This window comes from Daldinia loculata (assembly GCF_022478755.1).
Source record: "Daldinia loculata strain CBS 113971 unplaced genomic scaffold F4817scaffold_6, whole genome shotgun sequence".
Classification (NCBI taxonomy): Eukaryota; Fungi; Ascomycota; class Sordariomycetes; order Xylariales; family Hypoxylaceae; genus Daldinia; species Daldinia loculata.
The window spans coordinates 565438-581705 of NW_026054860.1; the positions used below are offsets into that span (position 1 = coordinate 565438).

The following is a 16268-nucleotide window of genomic DNA, read 5'->3' on the forward strand; positions in this document are numbered from 1 at the left end:
GAATTGTGATTCAATTGATTGGCGCTCGGGAGGGGTAATTGTTAAACCGATTATCTAAAGTGCCGGGCATTAACGGGTGGCACGTGCACGGTCCCTATCATTGGTCCCTGGTTAATCGGCCGTAGCTTCAATTCACAGAAACTTTTTCTTTAGCAGACAAGACACGAGACCACTTCCAGCAATTGCCTTATTCCCCGCCAACCGTGTCGTGTCTCAACCCGCCCAGTGCGTTGGCATGAGGTGATCTGCGCTGTCTAAAATGAAGAGAATACGGTTGCACAGGTTATCGAGTCAATTACTCTCTACAACGCCCGCGAGGCCACCACCTAGTTCGACAAGGATATGTCGAGCCGCCCAGACTTCCAGATTACAAGCTCCTCTGTGTTGCCAAAGGAGATGGCAGACGACAACATCCGAGGTCGTTCTCGAAGATATAAACGATACTGAAGAACCCCCAATACTACTACCGGAGGAGGAACACATAGCACCGTTACCATCCCCGCCTCCAGAGCGAGCCCTATACTCAGCCAAGCTGGCGGCTCTGCATGCGCGACTCTCTCTATCCTCCAAAATCCCCTTACAGATTCTCGCTCGCGCCCTTATAGACCCTTCAGCCGACGCGGACCCCCGCTTCAACAATGCGAATCTTGCATTTGTGGGCGCATCCATCCTCCAGTACCATACCTCGGAATTCCTCATTACCCGGTATCCCCGCCTGCCCATGACCATTCTCTTCTCCGCCATGAAGGGCTACTCCGGCGTTCCGGCCCTGCACCAGATTGCCCGCGCCTGGGGTGTAGAAGCAGCCGCCGCGCCCGGCGAGGAGGTCGACCCGGGGTTATTGCAATTTTCGCAGGACAAGCCGACGGTCATGATGAGCAAGTGGGGCTACGTGCGTGCCGAGTCGAAGGAGATCCAGAAATATAAGTGGCGCCGGGGTGTAAGCAGCTCGGTCATGTATGACGATGCATTCGGTGAGATGGTCACGAAGCAGGATCAGCCGAAAGAAGAGGAAGACCCCGAGGTTAGCGCGGCAAGGAACACAAAAGACTTAGTCGTCGACAACCCTGTGGGGAATGCGAACGCTAACTTCGTGCGCGCGGTTGTTGGCGCTATCTATCTGTACTGCGGGCGGGATGCCGCCAAGACCTTCGTGAAGGCGCACGTCCTTTCTCGGACGCTCGACCTCTCTAACATGTTCGAATTCAAGACGCCAACAAGGGAGCTGGTTAAGCTATGCGCGAGGGAGAACTTCGACGCCCCCGTCGCGAGGTTATTAAGCGAGACGGGTCGTCTGAGCAGGACGCCCGTCTTTGTAGTGGGCATCTACAGCGGGCGAGACCTGTTAGGCGAGGGCGCAGCTAGTAGCCTCGACGACGCGAGGATAGCAGCCTCTATCAATGCGCTAAAGGCGTGGTATCTATATAGTCCGGTTGACACCGCGGTGCCGAGCGACACGTTTGTGGAGGATGCCGCTCCGTATAAGCCGGTGTACGTTGATATCGGTGAGGTCATATCGTAGTCTCCGGTCTCGGAAGAGTTTCTACGCGAGAGCACGTACGGATCATCCGTTACGGAGAGAAAATAAAAAATCGTTACTGGATAATGGCACCGGAGGGGATCATACGCGGGAAAAGGGATGATGATACCTAGCTGCTACGGAACTCATGAGGGTGGATTCAGGGGCCGGCATACCATGTGTATCATTGTACTATATTCGAAAGTCGCGAGCATAGATGGCCCATGTAGAACATACGAAGACAGCACCACCCACAACCACTCTTCGGCCGAGTGTAAATATCTACTTGCATGACTTAATTATCCCTCCTTTTTTCTAAATCCGTTTAAGTGTGTCCTCCCCCATCTATCTGATCGGTAGGTAGTCTATCTTGTGTATATAATGAAGTATGCAAAAGGGGAAGAAAAAGAGGGAAGGTTTAGTGGTTAACAGACCGATTTCGCGCAGCAAGTTAGCTAAAATGATCGCCCTCCCCTAACTTATCTGCGATGCCCAAGCGTACCAAGCGCCTATATGCCTCCTCCTTAGCAGCGGCCTCACCTTCCTCGCGTAGCTTCTTCTTACGCTCGTAGACGGCACGTACGCAACGGCGGATGCGGTCCTTACCCTCATCGAAGTTGGCGCGCGCGAGCGCCACTACCTTATCGACCTGCTCTGGGGTGTAAACGAAGTTCCAAGTGCTCATGTAGTCGCTTACGGCCGGGTTTACGCCGTCCACCTTCGGATTCGCTAGGAATGGTAAATACACCACGGTGATACCTGCGCTAGGCTCCATCAGCTGCCATGGCAACGCGTCGTCCGTAACTGCCTTTATGGGCGGAGGCGGCTCCGACGATCGCTCCTCGGTTGTACCCACCCAGACCGTACAATAGCCTAAGTCCGAATCCTCGGGATGTGATACGTCGTGCTTTGTCTTGGCGCCTGGCTCTTCGGGTTGGTGTTTGGCTAGATTTTGGCTCTGGGCTTGTTGTGCCTTCTGTACTTTAGTCTCTGCGTCCGCTAGTGAGTCTGCTTGGGCTGCGTCTAGCTGTTGTTCAATCTTTTTCGTCGAGTCTTGTTTCCTTGGCCATCCAACACCAACGGGCCAGCCCTTCACGCCACGTTGGCGAGCGTACCCATCTACTACTGACAACCAGTTATCCGTCTTGATATCTGCGGAGGCGTCGAATGCCACGATGATGTCGACATCTCGACCAGGTCGAAGTAGAGGGTAGATGGGTAGATTATTCGACATGCCAGCGTCCATCAACTGTATATACTCATTATTGTATATAGTGGTTGGTGTCGTGAACCGTAGCTTGCCTTCCATATTATACGTAAAATTAGGTATTTGTGCTGGATCGATCGGATGGACTTTCTCCAGATCTTCATTATAGCCATAGATCATCTCATCAACTGTAGCAAACCCGGTCAACCTCTTAACAAGTGGTCGAATTTCCCGATAATAGTGGCTAAGAGTTGCGCAGAAAGCACTGCCGAAAATACCCATCATAATGGGCATACGGAGTTCCGGTAGATGGAAGCCATTCTTCTCTGGAGGTACATCCTCTCCGCCGTTAAACCGTCGACCAAGGGCCCAAGTTGGAATTCCGGCGTTAAATTCTTCACAGAAAAATTCATAAGGGGTTAGTTCGAACCATTGGAACCATGCTTCCTGCTTTGCGATCTCTTTTTCTTGTTCCGGACTACCCTTCGACATGTTCGCGGCTATGTCTGGGATTTCATGGCGGACTGCAGTATATATTGGCAGGGGATTTTGTCCATACTTGATGTACTCTCTCTGACTAGAGAGCTTGAAGTCTCGTTCGTTAACACCGAGCTCGCCTTTTGGCACGAGGAGCCTTGCTGCTAATAAGATACCATATACATCAACTAGCCCGAAAGCTGCTTTCGGGTCCCCTTTCAGCTTCTCTACTATACTGCTTAGAAGTAGCTTATTGGTCGGAGAAGATGTTACGGATGAAAACGCAGCCGGAGGGTATGCGATATGAACCCCTAACCTTGCTTTCAAGTGATCAACGATGCGATCAAACCGGCAGTTGGTCAGAGACGAAAGGTATAGAGCTTGCATCCAGCATGAACCACTGACACCTGAAGTGTAGGTTATGCAGTCGAATAACCCATCTTCTTGAGTAGCGAGGAGTGAGCCCGTGCCTGCGACTAAGGCTCGCAAGCCACCGCCAGAACCGCACATAGCTATTGTAGGAACATCTTCAGGGTTAATATCCTTCTCGTCTAGGCTAAGATACTTGGCCAACGCCGCTGTCGCGATTTTCTTGCGACGAGCTAAGTACTCTTTTTCATCGTCACAAAGCTCGTCTGAGACGCGCACCTTGGCGGAATACTGGATTTCGGGGTGAATGAAAGGGTCATGAGCCTCCCCCCATATCTCTTTGGCTAGCGACCCGTCTGCCATGGAAAGCTCGCGTTGGAGTTTGCGGATCTGGACGGGAATAGCCTTAGACCAATCAGGAAGTATCAGCTCGACGATGCGATCAGATAGTGAAGACCATTCAATATCAGTGACATTTGAAAAATCTTCAAACCGGCGGGCAAAGGCTGACCAAGCGGTCTCCTCAGCTTGATGTTGTGAACCATCTTCGACATCCTTAGGAATCTTCTTGTCCTGTTTAATACGGCGGGCTTGGCGGAATTGTTCGTCTGGATAGAGCGAGTAAATAAGCAAACCACCTAGTAGGAGTAAAGCCACGGGCACGACTATAAGGGGACCTTTACCAACACCGGTCTCCTTCTGTTGCTGTTTTGGGGAACTAAAAAAACCACGTGGGAAGTGGTTTTGCTGCAATTTGGATGATCGACTAGAAAATCTGGATGCGGCGCTACGGATCGGCGGCAGGGCTAGTCGAGATGTTCCATGGAATAGTCTCGTTAAATGCCTTGCATAGCAAATCGCTATCAGTTGAGACCTCCGGTTGGATCTCATAACTACGGACCAGTACAAGCCTTGCTACATGTATGGCGAGTTGGAACCTGCAACATGACTTCCGGACTGAGCTTAAAATTGGTAGATTTGAATAAGAGACACGGTGACACCCTTTGATTATGTACCTTGGGGTGGGAACGTTAGAGTTTCGGATATCTTAGGTAATTGTAACGGAAAAGTAAGTCGTTTGCACCTGGCCTGCTGTTATGGTGACATCATTTACCATCTCATTTACTAGGGCGACTTTCATTATAGTGTACTTCGTATTCGGTCTGATATGCACGTAAGCACACTTTTAAGGTTTATATATGCGACTAAGCATATATATTACAGATCAATCTTATCGCCTTGATTGCCCGCCCTTTCTTTTATGGTGGAAGAAATAGCAACGAGGAAGGCACAGTGAAACATACTTACCTACCTAGGTACCTTATAGATTGTAATCGGTTCATAGAGTTGCCATAACAACTTCCTAGAGTTTTCTTTGAAGTACTGAAGAAGGTAGCATTCATTATGTTAGGTAGTACATATTCTTAGAGAATCAAGTCGTAACTACGGTACCTTCTATGGAAGACTCGGTTTGCTACTCCTAACCACCATCTTATTATTCCTCGGAATTTGGGAATTCATAATAGATTAAGTTGAAATATCACAGAACGGCTTAGGTGTATTAATACGACGGAAGAGCACACTTATTAGGCTATCCTATTACCATGTCGCTACACAGGTGGTCTTTACCCAGTAGGGCTTTTTCCCGCGAGAAATCCAAGGATAGCGACCCAAACCACCGTACTAGATTCCCAACCATACACATCGGTGACAATATCACTCGTCGGCGCGCAAATATCTCCTCTGCCTTCGCAAATCTATTTGAGAAGGATGAGAATTGTCTGAATACTGCAGAAAATAGCGGCGCTCGTCTTACTAGCAACGATTTGCGGCCCCTTTCTTGTATTGAAAATATAACGTCGAGTACTAGGTCTAGAGTGAAAAAGCGCGATAATGGATCTGACCGTATTGGCAAAGCTACCTTGAAAATATCTGGCGTCATTACTCATTTTTCCTCTGGGCAAGAGGCATCGCTACAAGAAACATCACAAGAGCGCAACACACGCAACCCATTCGATGACCACAACCATGTTAAATCATCAGAAGGGGGTACCTCGGATGATGATTCGCCAACTTCACTCACTAGAGTTCGCAGCGCTTCGTCATCTTACCCGTCTGAAGGTATCCGTTCTCCGCCGGAGCATTGCGCTTCGCCACAGTTGAATACTTGGACAGAAGACTTCATAGCTGAAATATCTCACTACGGCACATATCCATTGGGAAAACCCCCGAGAAAATCCAGCGCTTCGACCAACGATGTGTCAATATTGAGTAATAGAACTGGTAAGTGTCTTATGGAAGAATTAGCTGCAGCCGGTGGAGTTTCAGATACCGATACAAGAACAGCGAGTAGGGATTATACTCCGAGACCACCGTTTTCAGATGTTGCTTCCGCCAGTCGTCCACAAGAACAGCAAGACAAGAACTACGACAGCGATCACTTTGCCACGGCGAGACAGGAAATACTGGGTGCATCACAGAGAGCTATCTTGTCTGTACTAGATGGTCAAGGCCCGAGTACCTCAGCTATCCATGGCAGCTATCCTGAACTTGGATCGCCTCGCACTAGCTCGTCCGACGAGGAATTTCCATTTCGGCCGAGTCATGCAAGTTCTACAGATCACCTTCGTCGGAGCGCAGAGACATACAGGACACACTTTGCAAAAAAGATACACTGGAAGAATCAAGGTAACACTTATCATACTATGCCAGCGGCTATTGCGCGAGGCGGTTCCCGACGAGGCCGACTCCCTGAAGTTTCACCTCCCTTGGAAAGTCCGCTGCAACCTGGGTTTCATTTTAGGGAATCTAATGCATCTTCTACCACTCTAGTTAAACGAATCCAGAAGTTCAAGTTCAAGAAATGGATAAAAAAGGTATGTATCAAAACTAAAGTGCGGTTCGATAACGCTATAAGCATAGAAGAAGCTCCACATGCATCGGGCAGGCGGAAGTCCAGGTCATACAGATCACGGAAGTCAAAAAGGCATGGTGGCGCCTACAAAACGAAAGCAAAACCGACCAGGAGTCGTTGGAAATCGTTCAAGACCACGACTAAAACAAATAAGAGTACTCAGGGGAGAGAGGGGAGAGAGGGGATAGCACATCGATTCATGAACTCACTTAGACCGAAGCACAGCATCCAATTTCCCACACGAGAGAAGTCTAGGGCTGGGCACAGAAGAGTACAATCCTGTCCACCTTGAGGGTGATTAATACAGTATAAACTTTCATGTTCCCCGGAGGTGGCTATATTGGTGTGGTATGGTGCTATCACGATAGTATTGTGGATTGTATCTGTCTTTGAACCAAAGGGTTCATGGGGCAGGTTAGGGTCCGTTTACGGGACATTTTGCTAAGTGTCCTCTAAGCTTGGACTATGAAGCTTCTCTATAAACATCGCCTATAGAGTAGATGCACCAATAATAAAATATGTTAAGACTAGTCCTTCTTGATATAATACTACGGCCGTCTTAAGCTATGGGGTTAATAATCGACATATGTCATTTGCTTATGAAGGAAATCTCGCGGGTGTTTAAAGCTGATAAGGGACTTATCCCTAAATCGACACACATTCGTGATTGCGGATTAAAGAGACAGAAGATTCTTTAAATAAAAGATATCTAGTCATATGATCGATTTTGTTTTCTTAAGCTGCTACACAGTACACTATACCCCTATATGCCCCTTTTCAACCGACGGTACATTCTAAATCTCATGTAACCTGCCTCGGACCCCAATCACAAGAGGGATAAGGTTGGCTGAGTACCTAAGTAACTACAGGGCATTAAGTACCTAAGGAAATAATGAATACGGGCAGAAATTTCCCTAGGGAATCAGTGCCGCCTGTGTCTATGATGCCTCGTCATGCCAAAGCCCCAACCATCTATTGCGCAAGAGCACGAATTAGCAGACCGCAACTTAAAGGTAAGGTACCTGGATAGTCTAATATACGGGTTATAAATGGTTAGAGACAAGAACTCACATTGACTAGCCACATGGATATCCACATCCAGCTCGTCGGCCCAGTGCCACACCAGATCCGGATCCTTTAGGAACGCGCGCCCTACAATAACAGCGTCCGCGGACTTCGCGTCTAGGATGGCCTGGGCCTGCTTCCCTGACGTGATCTCGCCTACGGTACCCACAAGCGTGCCCGTGCCGGCAACCGCCTTCTTGATCGCTTCTGCGTGGGGCACCTGGTAGCCGGGGCTGGCGACGATTTTCTGGCGCGCGTCGGTGCCGCCGGCCGACACGTCGAGGAAGTGCACGCCGCGGTCGGCAAGCGCCTTGGCGAGGTTGGCGGCGTCGTCGAGGGTCCACTGCGGCAGGCTGGGGTCGTGCTCTAGGTAGTCCGTCGCGGGGATCCGGCAGAAGATGGGGAAGGTGCTGGGGACTTCGGCTTTGAGCAGGTCGACGACCTCGAGGAAGAGGCGGATGCGGTTGGTGAAGGAGCCGCCGTATTCGTCGGTGCGCTTGTTGGAGCATGGGGAGAGGAATTCGTTTAGGAGGTAGCCGTCTGTGGATGTGATGTTAGGAGTTGGTTTACTTCAAGGCTCATTCGAGATGTACTTACGCGCCCCGTGGACTTCGATGACCTGCTTCTATGTTAGAACTGTCTACTTACGACTTATCTAGTTACCTAGGTATATTTATGGTCGAGTTTACTTACATCTACACCAGCCTTCAAAGCACGCCGGACGGCAGCGACCCAATCCTTCTTGAACTTCTCGATATCCTCTTTAGTTGCTTCCTTCGGCACGATCGTCTGCGCGTTATAGGCCTCTGGGGATGGAGCAACGACGGTACTTGGCCATCCTTCCGACTGGATGATGTGTTAGTTCAGTTAAAATATTCTCAATAGGGCCAGCTCTCTGCTTACATAGTCACGCGCTGCGGCTTTTCGGTCAATCCATGGCGCGACAGTGCTTGCCTTCCGTCCAGCATGGGCTAGCTGCACGCCGAACTTCACGCCCTGGCTGTGGGCGAAGTCAACAATTTGCTTCAATGGTGCAATGTGTCCGTCGTCCCAAAGGCCGACATCTTGGGGTGAGATGCGCCCTTCAGGCGAGACAGCGGTGGCTTCTGTCAGGACTAGGCCTGCTCCTCGAGAAGCAAAACTCCCGAGGTGGACTAAGATTCGCAAGGTTTAGCTCTTTCTAGAGAAAGAATGAAGCTGTTATTTGTTGGACTTCGAACTTCTGACTTCTGAAATAGTGAAAGAAAAGGGGGGGCTAGTTGTTAGAATTCCGTACCATGATGCCATATGGTTATAAACCTGTCTCTTGCGGAGTATCTAGTTGTGTCAGGGTATTATGGGTTAGGGGTAGCTAACAGGGGTCTATCGACTATATAAGAGGCGCGAAGCGCCTTCGTAAGAGGATAGAAGGCCAGGCGTTATAAGATTAATACTATTACTATTACTTGGTTTACCTATCCTAGACACTTACTTTGTGTATGACATTAATTAACGGGTATAAACCTTGACAATGTAACGCTTATTATCCAACTGTATGGACCGTTTGTTAGGAAAGTAAACTACGAGGCAATACGAGAGACGCCTTAACGGCGCGCGAGAGTAGCCACGATTTGAAAGGAGGTATTACGAGACGAGAGAGAGAGAGACACTTTGACGGCGCGCGAGAGTAGCTACAATTCGAAGCATTACGAGACGAGAGAGAGAGAGACTGCTGTTACGGCGCAGGAGGTTAGCTACGACGAGAAGGCCACGATAAAAAAAAAAGAGAGAGACGACGGCAACGCCGCAGGAGATTAGCGACCTTTTAGGAGGCTTTGAGGCTAAATATTACCGACCTATAGCAGCAAGGCTATTTACATTATAAGCAAAAACCTTATTGCAAGATTTGTGGGGCGAGGTAGTAGCTATTACGAATAAGGCCCCATAACAAAATAAGGCCCTATAATAGAGATTAGGATTAGGGGCAAGGCTCTACGATTAATACGAGGTTAGGCGGATAAGGTTTAGGGCGAGGCAGTAGCTACAACAACAAGATCTTTAGTACGATCGAGATGAGGCCTTACGACCGAGATAAGGCTTTACGACTAAAATGAGGCCTTAGGCCCTACTAGTTGTCTTGGCTACGTTTTAGGACCTTATTAGTTATCTTAATTACGTCTAAGAAGTCGTAAGACTTTCCTAATGACTCCTAGAGAGTTGTGTGGTTGCCGTAGGGAAGATCGAGGCCTGAAAAGGTGTATTGCCGAGGTTTTTGACGAGGTTCGAAGATAGCTAGGAGACGCTTTAGTACGGTAGTAAGTGACCCTGTAGCGGGTTAGCGGCAAGGTAGTTATAGGAGTGCGTACTTTATTACCGATTGGGTGTGATTGGCCCGAAAAGGTGTATTGCCGAGGTTTTTGACGAGGTTTGAAGATAGCTAGGAGATATTTTAGTATGGTTGCAAGGGATTAGCCGTTACTTTATTACCGATTGGGTGTGATTGGCCTGAAAAGGTGTATTGCTGAGGTTTTTGACGAGGTTCGAAGATAGCTAGGAGATATTGCAGTACGGTTGCGAGGGATTAGCTGTACGGTTGTTACGAGGAAGAAACGGGGCTTAAAAGGGTGTACTGCCGAGGTTTTCGACGAGGTTCGAAGATAGCTAGGAGACCTCCGGAACGGCTGCCGGTGACTTTATAGCGACGAAGCTAGCGACGAGGCTAGTAGTAAGCAAAGGCTACAACGAGGTAACAGTAACGACGAGGCTAGAAGAGACGAGAGGAGATAGAGTGTATTCTTTATTATAGGGTAGAGGCGAGGTTAGCACGAAGAGGTTAGTAGTGAGGCTACGAGACGATAGCGAGTCTTACGATAAGATTACGATAAGAAGTTATAGCGAGATAACAGTAACGACGAGGCTAGCGACGAGGGCTATAACGAGGTAGTAACAACAACAGGGCTAGAGGCGACGACGAGGTTTACGATAATTTTTTACACTTCTTTACACGTTTTTTGGCTAGTTCCGAAGACGGGACTATAGGGAGAGGGGTGACTTTGTTAGGGTATTATGGGTTAGGGGTAGCTAATAGGGGTCTATCGACTATATAAGAGGCGCGAAGCGCTCTTGTAAGAGGATAGAAGGCCAGGCGTTACAAGATTAATATTATTACTATTACTTGGTTTATCTATCCTAGATATTTACTTTGTGTATGACATTAATCAACGGGTATAAACCCTGATAAGTTGATATAATTAGCTCTGTTCATAATGGAGTGATTTTGATAGAGAATTTACTGGCACATTGGAGAGACGATAATGCGGTTTTGAAGCTCAATTCCGTTGATCTTCAGGGGTGAGAAGAGGGAGCCTTCCGGCTGCAAATCCCAAGGGGTTCCTGCAGGAGGATCCTGAATGGGCGTGTAAAAAGGGACCTTGATGATATATTAGTAAAACTATTTACTAGTCTTATTTCATTGTTAGAGCCTCACATTCGGAGCGCCGTAGTTGATAAGATTCTTCTCAGTAGAGCAAGGCTCTCCTGCAACGGGAGCTTGGTCAGCTTGGACTACCTTTTCGGCCATCTTGAATAAAAACACGAAAGAATAACTAGGAATGGAGAGAGGCCTTTTGCCCATAATCAAGACTAGCAGGTTCAGAGTCGAGTACTTTATACTCGAATCAGCCCTATATCGTATAGCCGAAAGTTATACTACACCCTCCCCGCAGTTGCGTATAACACCTAATCTTACATTGTCAATCTGAATATATTTGTAGATCTTGGCAGGCTGTCTCTTAGTAACGCCCATACATGAGAATCCTTGAGATGCAACAGGACCGCATCGCCCATGTGTCATTGGCACGACTCTGGTAGCCCTATCAGCAGTCAATTGGAAGCTGTCCAATAATTACTGTGGAGTATGTTGATATAGTCTCATACTATTTCGTGTGTCACCATAAGCGACTATGTAAGTGTGAGATCCTATCACTGCTGATATTACAATATGTGTCAACGGAACCCTGCTTCTGATATAGGTATTACTCTGCTTTTGTGGACTATTATTAGTCCCACCACTAATTCATAAATACCTACCTAATGTTCCCAGAGTATAATGTCTTCGATCCCTCCTCTCCTGCACTTAGAATCCAATTCTTGTTATTTCTTAACTTCTCCAGTCCGTCCAGTACTCTTGCAATAGGCCCTATATTGCTTAGTCCGCCAGCTCCCGAGTAACACTGTCCCCAATATTTCCTCTAGGGTTAATGAAAAGAGAATCGGACTTATTAAAGGCCTTGGAACTATCACCATATCGGTATACTGCAAGGTAAATACGAGAAAAAGTGGAGAACGAGTCAACTTCATGGGTAGATCTGATGTGGAAGCTTCTGACTGAATAAGCGTCTTGCAGGGTTAGTTCCGGTTAGGTTTTAACATAAGTTTACGATGAATTTCATATTATGGAGATCAGTAAATTCTCATATTCAAATACTTCGAATGCTCTGACGCTGTTATTGTACGGATATAATAGGACATATCACTCAATGGCACTATCTAACACTACCCAAAGCTAGTGCAATTCTACCGATTTCCCCGGTGGCGCAATTGGCTAGCGCGTCTGACTGTTAAAAAACTGTTATCAGGAGGTTGAAAGTTCGAGCCTTTCCCGAGGAGTCCTTTTTTTTTCTCCCTCATTGAGGGAGAAAGATATTTGATATGTTTTATCATGCGATCCACTGGCTGGTTATGGCTGGTTGTATTTGAGTGCTTATATAATATGCTTTTTTACGTATTTAATATCTCCCAATTGCGCGTATATTCGGCTGTAGAACTCCGGATTGACCAACACCAAGTATGCGCTAGAGGATGAGAATCGTATCATGGGCTCTTTCACTGTTTGAAGATTGTGCCGGCATGTGGATCCGGAAGTGCTACGACCGATTCAAAAGACTACTATAAAGGGTGTTTGCGGACTTCCCTCCTACAAGTTGTTGAGTCACAGGACATACGCCCACTATGCGGACTCTTCGACAAAGCATTGCAAAGTCTCGGAACAGGTATGGTCGTCTGCGTGATCAACGAGGTCGACTTATTCGAGAACGAGACTCTTCTTGCCGGTCTTGATTCCGCAATGCGGTATCTAAGCAGCCTGGTACAAGCGGTTTCCAGGACCCAAAGCGGCATCACGTTTAAATTGCTACTAATAAGCTTAATGAATATTGAGAACTTCCGGAACTGGTTTCTGGAAGCAGTAGAATTGGCTTTACTTGTAAACTTACTCTCAAGCGGATTAGCCCCTAAAAGAGCATATATTGATGGAATATCCGGACATAACCCCGTATTCCTAAACCACCTACCTAATATATATGCAGTTAAGTTTTGAGTCAAATCAACTTAGAGTCTAAATATCTCCCCCAGACAATAAAATATTTACTAGATATTATGAAAAGAGCAATGTGGCACGAGGGCGTTCACCTGTCTACTCTAGTAGTATTATGTTAGGTACCTAGGACTTGGCTTCTATTTCCAAGTTCTCCTAATACCAAGGCTCCATTTATTATCAACGTCTGATGCCAGTTTTATTTTAAACGGAACCACCTGATCCCCGGAAAGGTCCTAATTAAAGATTTTTCTCTTAGGTAACCAATGACATATCTGCTACAGATATAAAGAGATATCAGGAGAACAACCCTACGATATCTTATTACCTGTCTCCGCGTCCTGTTCTTAAGGCGTATATTACAAATCCTTATATTATTTCCACTTATTCGTTTGTTTTTCCATTATCCGCTTCACTCCCCTTTTCCTCCTTCTCCTCCTTCTCTTCCTTCTCTTCCATCTCCTCTTTCTTTTCCTCCTTCTCCTTCTTTCCCTCCTTCTCTTCCTTCTCCTCTTTCTCCTTCTCCTCTTCCTTCTCTTCCATCTCCTCTTTCTTTTCCTCCTTCTCTTCCTTCTCTTCCATCTCCTCTTTCTTTTCCTCCTTCTCTTCCTTCTCCTCCTTTTCTTCCTTCTCTTCCATCTCCTCTTTCTCCTCCTTCTCCCCCTTTTCTTCATTTCCCTCCTTCTCCTCCTTCTCCTCCTTTTCCTTCTTCCTTTCTTCCCTCTTCTTCTTTTTCTCTTTCTTCTCCTTCTCCTTTTTCTCCTTTTTCTCCTTCTTCTTTTTCTCCTCAGCCTTTGCTTTTGCCTTCGCATCCTTCTTCTTTTTCTCGGCTTGGCAAAGTTCCATCTGTCACAAATGAAAATATGTCAGCTAAGCAATACCTATTGAAAATCTAAGGCTGGAGGGGAGTATTCCTAAAGGGACAAGGATAAAATATAGGTATAAATATCTAACGAGGGACCCTTACTGTATGTATATCGGCAATTTCAGCTATACAGTGTATAAAATCGCAATCCCCCGTAATCGCCCCAGGCGGCATGTTGAGCTTTTTTTCTAAACCAGTCAAGAACGTTTTCTTCGCCTTCTTCGTTGAAGATGAAAATGCAATCCAACCATGCTTCCGGACCATGTAAGAGGCATGTTGTTTTACTACTTCGATTATGGACTGGGGGATGCCCCCGAACTCGTTGTCGATTTCTATTACTTCTTCATCTGCGACTTCCTGGCTGTTGTGAGTTATATTTTCATCTGCATTGTTGATACTCCAACTGGCTAGTTCATTTAGCTTCTCTAATGTCTTAGATCCACTCTTCTTCTTCTTCCCTTTCTTGTCGTCTTTTGTCATCGGCTCTACAATGTGCATAGGGACGTCAATGTCCACCCATGTCTTAGGGCTTTCAGATGCGCTCGTAGCCGTGATACTCTTGCCCCCATCAGCAGTCAAGCGCCTGCGGATTTGGATATTGATGTAGCTGTCATTGAGAGGTTTTATCCACTTGGTGCCACCAGGCGCCTCGTCATCCACATCCATCCGCGCCGTCGGGCAGAATAGAAGCGCCTGCCCCGTTCGGAGGCCGACTATTGTGCGAAAAAGTGAATTATTGCTCCCAGGGTCCTGCCTGTTAGCTCCGGCGAGATGATTTTTGAGGACCTCATACCAGCTCGGGGAGAGGAATCGGTGAACAAATGTCGCATTAGCCAAGTCGATAAGCTTAGGCGATAGCGTAGGCTCCTGCGTAGCAATTACCACGCGTGTCCCAGTATGCCTTTGCTGGCGGATAACCGAGACTAACTCATTGGTAAGGACAAGCGCCTCGCCAGATTGCGCTAGAAACTGGTTACGATTAGTTCTCACTTAATTTCTTAAGCTCTGATCTTGTTTTCTTTTAATGACATTACCTTATGAGCCTCATCCATCGCTACAATACGCCCGCATTTATTCCGCTCCTCGAGAAATATAGAGAGACAGATCGAGAATAGCGTACATGCTTCATCTGAACTGATAAAAGGGTCGCTCAGATCAACGATAGTTAAAGAGCCTGGCTCAAAGGCCCAAATATCCTCCGATGACCGCGCTGGCCGGGTCGACTTTGTCATCGGTGAGGGTGCCATGAAGCTATCCAATAGCTGAAGACGGAGGTTTAGAGGTATCTTTTGTCCATCCATCCACGGCATATCATCAATACGTTTCCGAAATCTCGAATAGGTGAAAGCCGATCCTTCCATGGCTATCTCACGAACGATGTCCATCACAATCTCCATATATAGTGGGGTTTTGTCAGCCGTAGGGTCAACAGCCATGAGCTTTAGGATTCTCGAGGCATCCAACTGGTGTTCTTCGAGATAAACTATAGCAGTGAGTCAGCAACCACATCTTATGTAGTAAGAAGTTTAGAGGGCTAGGTAAGTCTTGACAGCAGTAACTCTCAGGAAGTTATCCAGGTAAGGAAATATTAGCCCCGAAAGACAAGCAGGGAAAAAGGGAAAGAAACTTTCAGTTACATACGGGGCACAACTTTCGGCTTTGGGCTGTCCGGAGCTAAGCCTGGCAGATTGCTATACAAGCGCTTCATCGCCCAGATGTTGGATGGCGAAACGAGGACGGTTACTGGAATACCTGCGGAACATAAATAAGCCGCCTCGCACACCTGGGCTGTGTTGTAGTTTGCGTGACTGTCGTAGTGCATAACCATGCCTGCTAGTGGGTAGGGAAGAGCACCGGCATTATTCTGAGCAACAAGGGCATTTTCTAGGAGGCAGGATAATGTGTGGCTCTTCCCTGCTCCTTGGGAGCCACAAATAAAGGCAGACCAAGGAATATTGCCATTACCAATGACGAGGCCATCCTCTAAAGAGGTCACGGCTCTACCGTCTCGACGAGTACCAATCAATCCATATTGGGGAACCAAATTCGAGTTCTGTTGGCTCGGCGGTAACTCTGAGTGGACGAATTTATCGACAGCAGCCGTGAATATCGGAGTATCCCTGAAGCTCTGAGCCAGCTCTCGGTGACGAAGACCTAGATCTTGCTGCTCATTGACAGTATCACCATCAATGAAGGCTAGCAGCTTAGGATACTCCGATGCTCTAGGACTTAGAGTGGTGTCGGAGTCTATGGGGGTTTCCTGTTTATTGGTCCTTGTGTATGGGGTTGAAATGTTCCAGAAGCTTTGAGAAAGCAGCTTTTTGCTATCGAGGCCCCTATAAACTGCTAATGATCTGTTGGAAACCCTCGTATTTAAGCGCATCGATGTTAGTAGATGAAGCATATTGTAAGGATATTGTTTTCTATAAAATTAGTAGTATAGGTAGTGTTGATATCAGGTGATAGACCAGTCACTACCTAGAGGTCTAGAATTATAAG

General features: G+C 47.2%; 5 protein-coding genes and 1 non-coding gene across 6 annotated transcripts; 3 read left to right on the forward strand and 3 right to left on the reverse strand.

Annotated features, from left to right (window-relative positions):
• Positions 1-137: 137 nt before the first annotated feature.
• On the forward strand, positions 138-1746 carry F4817DRAFT_240653 (54S ribosomal protein L3). The gene has a single exon (XM_049299027.1). The coding sequence runs from the start codon at positions 260-262 to the stop codon at positions 1520-1522; it is 1263 nt and encodes a 420-aa protein (XP_049162467.1). The 5' UTR covers positions 138-259; the 3' UTR covers positions 1523-1746.
• F4817DRAFT_240652 (FabD/lysophospholipase-like protein) lies at positions 1747-4684 on the reverse strand. Its single transcript, XM_049299026.1, has one exon. The coding sequence runs from the start codon at positions 4461-4463 to the stop codon at positions 1971-1973; it is 2493 nt and encodes an 830-aa protein (XP_049162468.1). The 5' UTR covers positions 4464-4684; the 3' UTR covers positions 1747-1970.
• A 175-nt stretch (positions 4685-4859) lies between these two features.
• Positions 4860-6975, forward strand: F4817DRAFT_240661 (uncharacterized protein). Its single transcript, XM_049299028.1, has one exon. It carries the CDS (start codon positions 5177-5179, stop codon positions 6776-6778), a length of 1602 nt encoding a protein of 533 aa, XP_049162469.1. The 5' UTR covers positions 4860-5176; the 3' UTR covers positions 6779-6975.
• A 433-nt stretch (positions 6976-7408) lies between these two features.
• Positions 7409-11110, reverse strand: F4817DRAFT_356593 (FMN-linked oxidoreductase; the record flags this gene model as incomplete). The annotated part of the gene is made up of 7 exons (XM_049305808.1): positions 7409-7458; positions 7558-8091; positions 8241-8397; positions 8455-8705; positions 8828-8868; positions 10824-10960; positions 11018-11110. 7 exons carry the CDS (start codon positions 11108-11110, stop codon positions 7409-7411), a joined length of 1263 nt encoding a protein of 420 aa, XP_049162470.1.
• Positions 11111-12114: 1004 nt separating this feature from the next.
• F4817DRAFT_t28 lies at positions 12115-12198 on the forward strand. The gene has a single exon. It is a non-coding gene; the product is annotated as a tRNA-Asn (tRNA).
• A 1090-nt stretch (positions 12199-13288) lies between these two features.
• Positions 13289-16173, reverse strand: F4817DRAFT_312604 (uncharacterized protein; the record flags this gene model as incomplete). Its single annotated transcript, XM_049300147.1, has 4 exons — positions 13289-13750; positions 13872-14738; positions 14804-15252; positions 15411-16173. The coding sequence occupies 4 exons, from the start codon at positions 16171-16173 to the stop codon at positions 13289-13291; spliced, it is 2541 nt and encodes an 846-aa protein (XP_049162471.1).
• Positions 16174-16268: the final 95 nt, after the last annotated feature.

Coding starts and splice junctions, on each gene's coding strand:
- F4817DRAFT_240653 (XM_049299027.1), top strand. CDS start 260: ATGAAGAGAATACGGTTGCACAGGTTATCGAGTCAATTACTCTCTACA.
- F4817DRAFT_240652 (XM_049299026.1), bottom strand. CDS start 4,463: ATGAGATCCAACCGGAGGTCTCAACTGATAGCGATTTGCTATGCAAGG.
- F4817DRAFT_240661 (XM_049299028.1), top strand. CDS start 5,177: ATGTCGCTACACAGGTGGTCTTTACCCAGTAGGGCTTTTTCCCGCGAG.